Source organism: Cydia amplana, chromosome 15 (assembly GCF_948474715.1).
Source record: "Cydia amplana chromosome 15, ilCydAmpl1.1, whole genome shotgun sequence".
Classification (NCBI taxonomy): Eukaryota; Metazoa; Arthropoda; class Insecta; order Lepidoptera; family Tortricidae; genus Cydia; species Cydia amplana.
The window spans coordinates 11,176,556-11,190,814 of NC_086083.1; the positions used below are offsets into that span (position 1 = coordinate 11,176,556).

A 14,259-nucleotide genomic window follows, 5' to 3' on the forward strand; every position below is an offset into this window, starting at 1 on the left:
GGCCTTTGCCCAGCACTGGGACACACACGTAGGCTAATAAAAAGCGGCCAAGTGCGAGTCGGACTCGCCCATGAAGGGTTCCGTATTTAGGCGATTTATGACGTATTAAAAAAAAACTACTTGCTAGATCTCGTTCAAACCAATTTTCGGTGGAAGTTTACATGGTAATGTACATCATATATTTTTTTTAGTTTTATCATTCTCTTATTTTAGAAGTTACAGGGGGGGGGGACACATTTTACCACTTTGGAAGTATCTCTCGCGCAAACTATTCAGTTAAGAAAAAAATGATATTAGAAACCTCAATATCATTTTTTAAGATAGATACCCCACACGTATGGGTTTGATGAAAACATTTTTTTTGAGTTTCAGTTCTAAGTATGGGGAACCCCCAAAAATAATTGTTTTTTTTTCTATTTTAGTATGAAAATCTTAATGCGGTTCACAAAATACATCTACTTACCAAGTTTCAACATTATAGTTCTTATAGTTTCGGAAAAAAGTGGCTGTGATATACGAACGGACAAACAGACGGACGGACAGACAGACAGACATGACGAATCCATAAGGGTTCCGTTTTTTGCCATTTGGCTACGGAACCCTAAAAACGGACATTATTACACAGATTGACTAAGTCCCACAGTAAGCTCATGAAGGCTTGTGTTGTGGGTACTCAGACAACGATATACATAACATACATTGTTACTTCTTACTTCGATATGTATATAGAAATTTTCAACGTTCTTAACTAAACACATTCTCAAGATACCCTGTCGCTACTCATGACTTTCTCGTCACCCCCTGATGCGATTTTATGTCTGTTTAAACTCTGAGCATATACCCGGCACAAACCGCCTTCACTGCCGGCGATATATGCTGCACAGGCGGTATGGACCAGATATAAGAATTCAAAGACCGCCAAAAGCGTGCCGCAGTCTCTATTAATGATGTATGTTTTAAAACTGACCTGTTCAAACGTATGCGTTTCGTCGTTATAAAGCACTGTGCAGTAGCAATCCGGCTGGTCTAAGATCTGCAGCGGATCCCGTTCTCTCTCCGCATCTTTTAACCTGAAATTGCATGCGTAAAACATTACTATGAATTATTATCATTTGACATTTACCAGTCGCTTTTCGGTAACGGAAAATATCTTAGTGTAAGGCCTGAGTGGACGCTCGAGTTGGGCGTGCAGCGGGGCGGGGCGTGCGGCGTGCATGTTAAACAAATGCAAACGTATAGGAGCGGCCTTAGTGCACGCTGCTCAAATCACTTGTGAGCCCGATGCCACGCTGCACGCCCCGCCGAACGCTCCGCTCCGAGCGTGCACTCAGGCCTTAGTGTTAGGGAAACCGGTTGAGGTTGGGTTTAGTTTTCTCTTTAAGTTGGATAGTCAGCAAACCTCTCGGAGAGGAACCGTAGAAAATAATTAGCACCGAATTGCTCCATCATTTTCCAGCGTAGATTGCGTACTTTTGGGCAGTAGAATTCTTTAGTTATTTTTCGCTATTCCGTTTCTGTTATTTTAAGTCGTATCGCCATTTTTCTGCGTTAAAACAGTCCGTCCTAAGTTGTCGACTCACCTCAACTCGTTGGGCAAACCGGGCGCGTGGTCAAGCGTGAGCAGCCTGAAGCAGTAGGACAGACAGACGGACGCGACGGTCTTCATCCGTTCTATCACTTCGGGACTGATGCTGGTCTGTGCTTGCTCCTCATCATCAGGACCCTGCAAAAGTTTTAAGTTTATTTACTGACAAGTGCGTTTTTACTCCGTGGGTGATTTTTAGAAAGTGTTCGCCGACAGTTTGAACATTATAGTTCATTTTTATTTAGCATTAGAAATAAGGTAAACAATCTTGACGTGTCTTTTTTTGAAAATCACGTTTTAAAAATAAATAATGGCAAATATGTAACAATTATGAATCTAATACAATCATAGTCAATAGTTACTGATTTTTAAAAAGCGTTTTTCATTTAAAAGACATGTCAACATCGCTTACCTTCTTTCTAATGCTAAAAAAACGAACTACAGCGACCGCCGATTAATAGAATCACCTCTTCTATTCACACGGGACAGTACAAGTACTTGAGCGAGTAAATAATCGATCGCTTCCGCGTCCTCTTAATCGTTCGGACAACTGCCTAGAGCGGACTTTAAATTCAAAATGTCCCTAATACCTAATTAGTATTACCCGCCACTTACTGACCATTGACCATTGGTGGACTTTATACCTTTGCAATAAGGCTTACGAATTGTGACACTTACTGCATGCAGCTCGCAGAAGGGATCACGTTTCCACGCTTCAGTATCGCCGCAGTCGCAGCACCCGCCGCCGCCCGACTGTCCGATCTTGTACTTGTGATGTCTGTGCGCGGACACTTTGAAGCATTCCACGCAGAGGACGCATGTGTTGTCCATGCCTGGAAGAAAACGCCCCCGTTATCATTAATCGGCAACATTCCTACTGAGGGGCCAAAGATGTTAAAGTTCAAACAAATTGATTTACACAATTCGGAGCAGCATCACGCAAATATAAAGCCAGGAATTAACTAGCTGTGCCGGTTTCGGATTTTTCGTCATATGTCTAGAACACTTACAGATCCTGGGCTGAGCGTGAGCGTAGATCTATTCTTGATAAGGAAGGGTCCTCTACTCCTTCGCGCGGTGGCTAGCTGCCACGAGCAAGAGACAAATGAAAAATGTTAACCTCCACTGCTCCTGCAGTTCAAAATTGTATTACTGTATAGTTACCACACTCGCGGCAACTGTACGCCGGCTCCCCTTGCTTGAACACCCGCCCGCACAGCGTGGAGCGCCGCGGGGGCGGAGGCGCCGATCCTTCGCTGGAGCCCCATATCAATTGCTCTAATGGTTGGATGAGCAGTTTCGCTGCCAACTCCTCGTCAAATGACCAGTCTGGAATTGACAAGTATCGAATTGTATTTGTTAAGTTTAGGTCCTTCTTTGGCGGTTAGGAATCGCTGCGATGTCAGTATTATGTATATGCATAGTACAGTCACCTGCAATAATATGTTACTGTTCGAACGCCGCAAAAATATGTGACACGCTCTTATTGCTCTACAAATAAGATCGTGTCAGATATTTTTGCGGCGTTCAAACAGTAACATATTATTACAGCACCACACGGAATTGTTATGCTATTTAGGGTTCTTACTAAATTGAAAATTCTATAGCGTAAGTATTAAACAATAAATTTAGCTAAGACGCTAAATGGCGCAACAATCGCGGAGCGTGATGGTAAATTCAGCCACCTTCTACTAGAAAATCAGTCAACCGCCTAAAATAAGTGGTACTTAAACCTATAAACGGTTTAATCGCTTAACCCCGGGTTAGTGGAATGGTGCAAGTGTGCCTAAGTATTCTTGGATTGAAAAAGCTATATTAGGAGGTTAGAGATCAACATACCCAAACAGCTCCTGTTAGGCTGCGGCGAATATATCCTCGGCACGGTCACCCTCCAGTGGTCCTGGAAATGCGCGGGCGACAGCACGCCCTCCGCCATCTTGGCGCGCCACAGTTCCACCACGGCGTCGGCCTTCGCGGGCAGCGTGAATCTGGGGGAGTCGATCATCACTTTCACTCGAGACATCACTGGATTTGTAGATGCAGTATTCAGTCTATGAAAGTTTATGGTAACGTTTTTCTGGAAACACCACTGAATTTGATACTACTAATTGCACTTGATAGTGTATGGAAATTGGTGACTGTGACTACGTAAACATTATAGTTGTGTAGGTGCACTTTTCAGTCTTATTGGTCTGTGGGTACGTTGTAAGTAAATGTGACTACGTCTACGTCCGGCTGCGATTTCCGTCAGAGATGCGTACGAATATTTCCTTGATGACTATTTGGCAACAAGAAGCGATAATAATAGCTACTATAGTCGTGTAAGTATGGATTTGTGTTCGATCTTCAGTAGGAAAATGATAATCGTGTTTTACTCGCATAGTAATGTTTATGTACCTATATCACTTCAGATTGAGACACGCCAGGTGCGTATGTTTGGTTTGAGAAACTTGGAACTTAATTTTTTCTTTAAGTAAGCTACAGAGACAGATCAATGTCGCTACGATTTACCGAATGGAAAACCCGTTCAACTTTTACGTTCTTATAATATAGTTCGTGTGTTTATTAATGTTCGAGAACTTATACACAATTTTGTACTGGAAGATGCTAATCTAATAACAAAACTTCCGTAAGACATATTAAATATTTATTAAAACGGGTCACTTATTTTTAGACATGCGGCTGCGTCGGTCCGCCAACGCGTGCTCCCGATGATGCTACTCGGAATAGAGTGAAACATGTCGAGCAATTTTCGACTTAAATACGCGAGTGACCCGTTTCGGTATCTATTTAAGATGCTATTCTGTCTTGTAACATCAATCACGGTTTACGAGGGGTGTTCAAAATATTCTCGGTATGAGAATGAAAACAAACAAGTACGAAAAGTTTGATATTTTTATTTTTCAATATACTCCCCCCCCCTATGTTCATACACTTAAAAGATCGATCAATTATTTTTTTTAATCCCTCGTAAAAATATTTTTTATCTTTCGTGTAAAAATGCTCCTCCACTGCCGCCTTCAATGCTTCATCGTCAGAAAATTTATTTCCACGCAGATCCTTTTTAAGATTGGGGAGCAAAAAGAAGTCGCTGGGGGCTAAGTCCGGACTATACGGTGGGTGAGTAACAGTTTTAAACCCACATTCAACAATAGCTGCCTTGGCAATATGAGCAGTATGGACGGGGGCGTTGTCATGCAGAAGCAGAATACCTTTGGTTAACTTTCCTCGCCTCTTTTCTTTAATTACATCCTTTAATTGACGTAGAATGTTAGCGTAGTACTGTCCTGTGATATTTACACCATTTTCTTTATAATCGATTAGTAATACTCCTTCACAATCCCAAAATATCGTGGCCATGACCTTGCCAGCTGAAGGGATGACCATGAACTTCTTGGGATGAGCTGAACCCTTAATGTGCCACTGCATGGACTCTTGTTTACTCTCTGGGTCATAATGATGAACCCAGGTTTCATCTCCAGTAACTATTCTTTGCAGCACCTCATCAGGATTTTCACCGCACAGGTCAATAAAATCGGAACAACAAGCTACACGCATGTCTTTTTGAAGCCGAGTCAGCATTCGCGGAACCCATCTTGCACTTACTTTTGACATATTAAAATGGTCATGTATAATATCATGTACGGTACCAATAGAGAGATTGGTTACTTGTGCTATAGATTTTACCTTCACTCGACCATCTTCCAATATAAGTTTTTCCACTTTATCAAAATTTTCTTGTGAAGTAGCTACTACAGGCCGGCCAGGTCTAGGGTCAACTTCAATACTCTCCCTTCCGCGTTTAAACTCGCTTGACCACTTTTGAATGGTAGATAAAGAAGGAGCAGACTCACGGTAAACACAATCCATTTCCTCTTTTATGGTTTTTTAATTTTTACCCTGTTTTGTCAAGAATTTTATCACGCATCGATGTTCTAATTTAGTTAACATTGTCAATTCGCACATGATGTTCATGTTTGTTCAGCAATTGCAGAAAAACAAAAGACCATCTCGGTTCGAATTATACTTTTTTTTAATGTCAATGAATAAACCTTAGCGGCCAGTAACGAAAGAAATTTTAGAAGAGGTCGTAAGATATCAATACCGAGAATATTTTGAACGCCCCTCGTATTAGTACTCCTTACAAAGCTTTGTTGTGCAAAAATGTATACACCTACAGAGTAAAAACAGTGAGATAGAAGTCAGCACAGCATTGGTATGTATTCATGAATGAGCGCTGTGTAGAGTATTCCTTTTGGCTCGGTTTTAGTATTAATAAACGCAGATGTTGTGTGTGTGTCATAAGGCCTTATTTTCTTTGTAAATTCATCAACACGGTGATTGTGCATTTTCGCGTGTTAAAACTCATTTACATTCATCAAGATGTCTATGCAATGTAATGACTTAGGTATGAATCCAATCAATTTTCAATTTACACAATATCTTTAGACAATACACGAATGCAGAATTCAAATGTGAATGTCACTTGGACAATGAAAGTAAGTCATCACAGATATATTTATTTTAAAACAATATACATAAAAATTTAATTAACACTAACATTAATATGATCAAATGTTTATTAGTAAGTCATCATCATCAAAACAGTAGCGAAAATGGATTCTTGCAACCAACCAATGAGCAGCTTATTGCATTAGGATGCAGGTACAGCGTTTGTTTTACAACCGTCCTTGAACTTTGATCATGATCAGTCAAAGGTCAGACGTATTCGTGCATTACTAACTTCGATCACCAATTCGCCAAATTTTCCATTTTATCGAATCAAAACAGACCGATTACGGCTTTTCGCTAGGTGTCAAACACCCATGGTTTAAAACGTCCGCACAGCACTATTTCCTCGGGAAAAATCGGTATACTTTTAAAAACTTTTCGCATCACTATCGGGTATTTTTTTAAAGACGTGTGTCGCGAATGTAAACAATACAAGTACTGGGTGTCTTGGCGTGTGGCCATACGAGACATGGTTAGGCAGGGTTAGGCTATTAATATAAAAATATTAACAACCAATCAAGTATGCTTGATTTGATAACGTGGTTTTTAATCAATACGGTAGGGCCGCCACAACCGAGAATATAAATATTTTCATTATTATAACAATTATATCGTGTTTTTATGTGTATCGCAACCTGCATTAGTATACAGTTGTTGTTGTTGTTAATGAGTGTGCCTGCACTCTGTAGTATTGTATCACTCGTTCGATAAATGCCAATGTCATAGTCAGATGTATTGACCTATTTATACGTCTACTAACCTTATTTAATTAATAAATATTTACCACTTAATTATACAGAATATAAATAGGTAGTAGCCACCGCCCACGACTTCGTCCGTGTTCAAGTCGTTAGTAACTTTCAATTCCATTTTCATCTCCTCCTAAGATGAACATCTTAGTTTAATGGATTTTTGCAATATTTGAACTTTGAAGACACAATAATTATTTCAAGATCCTACCAAGGTTTAGACTTGAGACTGTACTTTGTCTTTTAGTATATTTCGATTATTTAGATTTACTTTAAAATCCAATAATTTTAACCAATTTCCAAAAGGGTAGAGGAGGTCATTAAATACGACCCGACCTAGAAGTGTTTCGATAAGCCATTTGTTAAACTTTTTACTAGGGTAAATATTTAGTGTCAATATGAAACGACCGACATGGAGGTTCCTTTTGTTTGAAACATCACATCACAACATCAGAAATAAGTTCTGACCGACTGTCAAAAGGTCAGACAGACGTCAGAGAGCCTGGAATTAGAAAGAATCTTATAAAAAACACCAATGAACTAATAAAATACTAGTTCAATGCCCTAGCCCAAAAATCTGTGGACATTCTCATGACATTTACAACTCTATTCCCGAAAGAATTAAGTTGAAATTCTGATTCCAAGCGTATCCAAACTCAATGAAATTTATGCTAAATTTTGTTCTATAAAGAAACGACACAAGCGACTCTGCGATTCATATATTTGCATCCTTTTTCAACTGCATGATCGCTTACTTGTATCAAGAAAATTCGAATTTCGAATCTCGTGTAAACCGCAACGAAAATAAGTAGCGAGTTCAAATGTTCGATAATGTGTTTTAGGCTAGACGTTTTAGGGTTTATTTTGGATCGTGGGTCGTTGAACGGATGATGGCAGCGTGCCATTAGCTGATGACACGTTGCCGAGTGACGACTAGTCTGGTCTACCTGTTTCCTAAATGCGGACCTTGTTGACGACATTGAACCCATTAAAGAAGGTCGCTAGAAATAGGTTAATGAGTAACGATGCGAATTTTCAATGTAATAAAATCATTTTTCTGATTTTTCACCATGCCTACCTAATAGCCTTACCACGACTGCGTTAGCAATGTTAACCTGACATATTTGCTAACGTTTGCGTAACTTACTTTCTATACATCTCGCTCGCACTAATATGCGCTTACGAGCGAGATCCCGCCTTTAGGTATCACTTAATGCGGGTTATTAAAGCATACTCACTTCATATACGAGTTAATCATGTCTATATCACAACAGGTCTTCTTACAAGGGGTTTCATTGTTACGTCTACAACAAATAACACTCAAAATGTCCTTTAGCCCCATAGTTGTAAAGTCCACATTCACTTGACACGATCACAAGCACGTCGCAAGACTACTGACTGACACTTCTGAACATTAATTTTGTAGCTCCTGTGGTTGAAATAACAACGCGTTAGGTATGTGGTAGGTTTTTACGTATTTTAATTATTTTTTCCTTTTAAATAGGAAAAACTGTACTGTTAAAATTAATTGTAATAGTCAGTTTTTTTTTTAATCGTGTCAATAATCGAATGCTGCTGTGGTAAGTAGCTCAAGTTTCTTAAATGATATATGATACAATTCAATGTCTCATCATGGTCATCAATTAAAATATCTAGGTACAGCAGGACTCATACCATGACCATTCTGAGTAAAAAAGCACTATATCGGTGATTTTGAATAAAGACATTAATTGTATGTTTAATTTCAGTATTGCCTTTGACAACACCCTGTGGTATATTTTTCTTAAAAATTATACAGAAATAACATTAACTAATGTCACTCAGATTTAAAACAAAAACAATTGATACGTCGCAAACTTGTTACCGAAAAATAATAAAATTTTATAACAAATACGACTCGCACTTGAGAAATATAAACAGTTACTGAAGTTGTTATTTCTCTAGCAACCGATAAGGCATACGATAAACATGATTTCCATGTTTGATTTTTGTTGTATTATAATAGATAAATAATCTTTCTAATCAATATCGTCATCTAATCAACCCCTCTGTAGGTAAATATCACTGGTGAGGCATCTTTACAACGCAATAAACACGCCTTTGAGACAATTGATGAAAAGTATGATACAGTTCTCAGAAATATATATTTTATACTCTGTGTGTAATTCGTAAACAGACGATAATTTGCTTAATTATGTGATGGCACGTGCATGATGAAATTGATGTAATATCGATATCGTTATCGACGACATCACTTTAATATGCAAGTAATGTACAAGTGCAACGATTATGCTGAACAATCATATATCATTAGCATTGATTTTTAAAAAACACTTTTTAAAAATCAATAACTAACTTATGAAAGCAGAAGACTATAAAAGATCGTATTAGATTCATAATTGTTACATATTTACCGTAACTTATTTTTAAACTGTGTTTTTCAATTAAAAGACACGTCAAGATTGTTTACCTTATTTCTAATGCTAAAAAAAACGAACTATACACGTGGAGAGCGGGTGGGTGTTTGGTAGAGGAATTTGTCATTTACATCAATGGACCAAATTAGACGCAGCTTCCTATCCTATTGACAAACAGCACGGATATGATGGTCGTTCTTGTCTACGCGACAGCGTGATAAAACGGTATCCGTCACTGTCTATCCCGCGGTGTTAAAAAGTGACAGTTATTTTAATTTTATCACGTGGATAAAGCCATCCATAATACGCCTGCTGATCTGACAAACGCGGAATGCGACTGCATACGCAAGGTTTGCTCTACGCGTAGCGCGTTGTACCTACAGTCGCCATCGGATATATCGGAGCGGCCGAGGTGCTCAAAAATATCTGAACACGCACTCGCATAATAGAAAAAAAAAGAAATTCATTATTTTCAGGCAACTATTGGCCCATCCATAGGCAAATACCTTATAGTCGATTTAGACTCTCGCGCGAGCCACGAGACGAGCCGCGAGCCGAGCCACGAGACGAGAGTGTAAGCGGTGGGCTCGCGGCTCGTCTCGTGTCTCGCAAGCTCTTCGAGCTAATATAATTTAAACACTAATGGCACGGCATAAGGTTTATAACCGAATGACAAGCCGAACGCGAGTGTAAACGGTGGACTCGCGTCTCGTGGCGCGGCTCGCGGCTCGTCTCGTGGCTCGCGCGAGAGTCTAAACCGAGTGTTAAAAATAGCATACTTACATATTATACAATACTAGCGACCCGCCCCGGCTTCGCACGGGTTAGGAAATTATATGTACTAAACCTTCCTCTTGAATCACTCTATCTCTTAAAAAAAAAAACCGTATCAAAATCCGTTGCGTAGTTTTAAAGATCTAAGCATACAGACAGACAGACAGACAGCGGGAAGCGACTTTGTTCTATACTATGTAGTGATATCTTAAAAACTAAAAAAACACACATTATGGCAATGAAGGCGTGTTCAGATATTTGTGAGCACCTTGGCCGCTCCGACATAAGAGTCAGCTCAGCAGCAGAAGTTGCTAAGCTGGCGAGGTGTCCAAAATTACCTTGACACGCTCTTATTCTCTTAAGCGTCAAGATCATTTTGAACACCTCGTCCGCTTAGCAACTTCTGCTGCTGACTGTACTTATCTGATGGCTGTACGATTCACGAAGACCAGAGGGGCTACCGCGAATACCGAATTTCGCAAATTGCGGGGATCTTTCTCTTTTACTCCAATGAAGGCGGAATTAGAGAGACAGAGAAAAATACCCGCAATTTGCGAACTTCGATTTTCGCGGTTGTAGCCCTGAGCACAAAGAAACTGTTACCTGTCAGCGGGTATCATGTCGGCGGAGTCGTCTTCCATAGACTCGTCTCCAACGTCCACCTCTTGCACGGGCGGTGGCGAGCTCATCTCCAGTCAACGCACGCTCCAGCACCCTGGAAAGAAATACATCTCTTAAGGCCGTGGAATACGGTTCACAATGACGCCCTAAACTGCACACAGACTATGTTGCTACTTGTATTTCCCTCATTAGTTCCGTAAGGAATGGCATGTGCAAGCGAGACAGGGCTAGGAAGGGGGGGGGGGGGGGGGGTCGCAGGGGTATAGCGACGTCCCGATCACACATGTCATTCCGTACGGCAACCGGTTAAAAATTCCAAATGTATGCGGCTGGCCTAATACTCCTAATAGTGTTGATATTTAATCTTTAGGGCAACAGTTAAGGAACCTGGTATCATAATTATCTTCGTGCGAAAGGTTTAACGACTTCAATCTAGGCCAGATGAAGGATATCAATGTCCAAAAATCATTAATGATTGATGTTTAAATTAATGAGAACGGAATGTCCTTATCTAATCATGAATAACAATTTGTTGAAGCCTCATTGTAGAAGGAAATGCGACTTTAATAAACAAAGGAGATAAGAAAACTGGGCTAATGACTATTTAAGTCTAGCTGGCCAATTCTATTTACTGTTAAATAAATTTTTGGGACAGCTAGTACAAGATAATGGTTTTATTGGGCAGATATTTACACAACTATACAATACGCCGTTCTACGTACGTATGTTACAAATTATAATAAACAAGGATGAGTCCCAAACGTCCCGAATAGTCCCGATGTACCTATTTGGCCCATGATGCTAACTATACGTGGTGCAAACCTTCTTAATTTCGTAGCTTGTGTCTTATAGATTATTATAACGGCATTGGCATGGGTATTGAAACCGCTTTATCACGCAATGCAATTCCAAAATAACCGCGCGTTTGTACTGCGATATCGCGTAAAGATACCCGAGCTTGACGTCAGCTACGTAAATACCACGGGTACGAAATGCTGACATAAAACTGTCGTCACAGCCTCTATTAACACAATGGAAATTATTATTAAATATTTGCAATAAAAAAATCAATTGTTTAACTATCAATAAAATATCCATACAACCAAAGGATTGGTTCCGTTTTCCAGCTATTTCCAGTAATTAATAAATACTATTCATGGGAGCATTCGGTCGGGTACGTGACGCTAATTCTTTTAATAGTTCTGATAAAGCTAAAGAAGCTGATATTTAGCATGATGACGTTTGATAATTTAGCTTTAAATTCAACGGTATATGATACAGATTTTTGCAGATTAATAAGGTAGCTGCCGCTGATGCCATACGCGTTACGTCACCGACAAAGTAGACCTTCAAAAGGACACAACGCATTAGATACCCGATGCTAAGGTACCTTTCCACTGATGCGTAGATTAGAGGACACGTGCGGAATTCAACTAATAGCATTGGTTGTACAGCGGAGCGGAGAAGGGATGTGGCTTGTAGGAGTTGTAGGCAGCCATATAGCACAGTACCATGGTTCGCACTGTTACCATAATTTTCTTAAACCTTATTGCAAAGGCATAAGATCGACAAATAGTCAGTTGCTGTTAGTATAAATAAGGCTAGAAGAATAACGTAGCCCACAATATCTAGACTAATTATAAAGGTTAATTACCCCAAATTTATCAATCGCTAATAAACAATAATAATTCGCATAGTCACCGATAAACTTTTAGTAGGTCAGACAGCCCATTACACTAAGACAAAGAAAATGTAATGTAGTCATCTAGAGGTTGTTCCTCTGGGCAGGAATTTATGAAAACAATGCCAAGTGGGTCGATGACTGGAGGTTTAGTTCAGAATTCTTCAGGTTATTGTATCTGGATGCGTTTGATGACTGGTGAATATTTCCTGAGGGGCTACCGCGAACATCGAAATTTCGTTATTTATATACTCATCCGTGTCGCTATCGCTGCACCGCACCCCTAGCACATGATTGGCGCGGCAGTATCTCGCGGCGAGATAGACTACCCGTCTTTTTCTAACAATGTTAATAAAAGAGGGATGCGTTTTGCGCGAGTCAAAGGACCGGTATGGAGTGTCGCGATTAATCGCGTGAGTAGGGCAGTGTGTGGCCGGAGCGGGCAACAACGCGGCAACATCGCGGCAGCGCGATGGGCATAGTCTGGCCGAGGTATATGAAATACCATTCGAAGTCAGCAACACGAAGTCAGTGACGCGTCGTCGAACGGGAGACGATCACGTCGCCCGACCGCAGATCAGAGGGCCTACCGCGAACCACGTTCGACGTGTTGCCTCCCTGTCACACTTACGTACGAATTTACAAGTGCGACAGAGAGACAACACGTCGAACGTGGTTCGCGGTAGGCCCTCAGAGTGTTGTCTCCCTGCCACACTTACGTACGAATTTACAGGTGCGACAGAGAGTCAACAGGTCGAACGTGGTTCGCGGTAGGCCTTCAGGTTCGGTGTTTTTACCAGTGATCGGCACGGACGGTGCCACACCGCGGGATACAGAGTAGAAATCTCATTCAAAAACTTATTTTGAACAAGATCGCAGCATTTCAGTCATGTCCATTCAATGGCCATATTAAAGGCTCCGTCACACAGGCGCGTTTTGCGAGCGGGGCGCGATGAGAGCGGCGCGCGCGGCGCCAGCGCCGCGCCCGCGTCCCGCCCGCATCGCGCCTTGAGGACGCCAGCAGAACGCGCGCGTCGCGCCAACGTCACGCTCGCGGCCCGCCAGCGCCGCGCTCACAACCCAAACCGTTCGCAACGCGCGCTGTGTTGTATGTGACTGTGCGGGCGCGATCAAAGCGGGGGAAGCGCGTGGCGTGCCGGCGGGGCGCTGCGGCCACGCGCAGATCGCACGCGCGAGGCGCTCGCGTCGCGCCCCGCTTACACCTCGCCAGCAAAACGCGCCTGTGTGACGGAGCCTTAAGATTTCTACTCGGAATCCAGCGGTGTGGCACCGTGCGTGCCAAACACTGGTTTTTACTCAAAACAGTAAGTCAATAAGTTCTTGCAAATTAAATATCCTCACTTCTCTTCAAATTAAAAAGAAAACTAGAATAACTTTCTTTATTTAACATGCAACAATATTGTGTGGTTGAGCAAGCAATAAAATATTATAATATAGAAGATAGCTTGTGTGTTATCTGATGCTCTAAATCTAAAATATATACATAATGGCATGCTGATAACAATACTATTAAACAGATAACGATTCAACAAGTAGTGGTACCTACTACATTGTATATACACACCCCATACCTACATGATTAGTTGATTACTATCACTGGTTATCCTTAATAATATCTGTAATATGTCTGTGATACTAGTTTCGTAACATGCCAAAAGTTTACTGTTAACACAGTACTCCTCAAAGGATTATTACACCAATCAGTCATGTACTCTGCCCTGCTTATCGTATGTGTCGTATTTGCATGAAAAACCTTGTTTAAATAACAAACATATTCAAACAAAATATAAACAATTGCATGACTTTTCAACTGCGATTACTGCATAAATGTTGTTAGTACGGCAGTACAGTCAGCAGCAAAAGTTGCTAAGCGGGCGAGGTGTTCAAAATTACCATGAC

General features: G+C 40.9%; 1 protein-coding gene across 1 annotated transcript in view; it reads right to left on the reverse strand.

Annotated features, from left to right (window-relative positions):
* Positions 1-14,259, reverse strand: part of LOC134654587 (E3 ubiquitin-protein ligase UBR1) — a 47,300-nt gene that overhangs the window by 30,968 nt on the left and 2,073 nt on the right. Inside the window, exons 2-7 of the mRNA XM_063510056.1 lie at positions 10,641-10,752; positions 3,425-3,573; positions 2,750-2,914; positions 2,264-2,418; positions 1,581-1,723; positions 968-1,070 (exon numbers count right to left, since the gene is read on the reverse strand). Of these exons, the coding sequence (XP_063366126.1) occupies positions 968-1,070; positions 1,581-1,723; positions 2,264-2,418; positions 2,750-2,914; positions 3,425-3,573; positions 10,641-10,726 (801 nt within the window). The 5' untranslated portion in view covers positions 10,727-10,752. The remainder of the gene's footprint in view (positions 1-967; positions 1,071-1,580; positions 1,724-2,263; positions 2,419-2,749; positions 2,915-3,424; positions 3,574-10,640; positions 10,753-14,259) is intronic.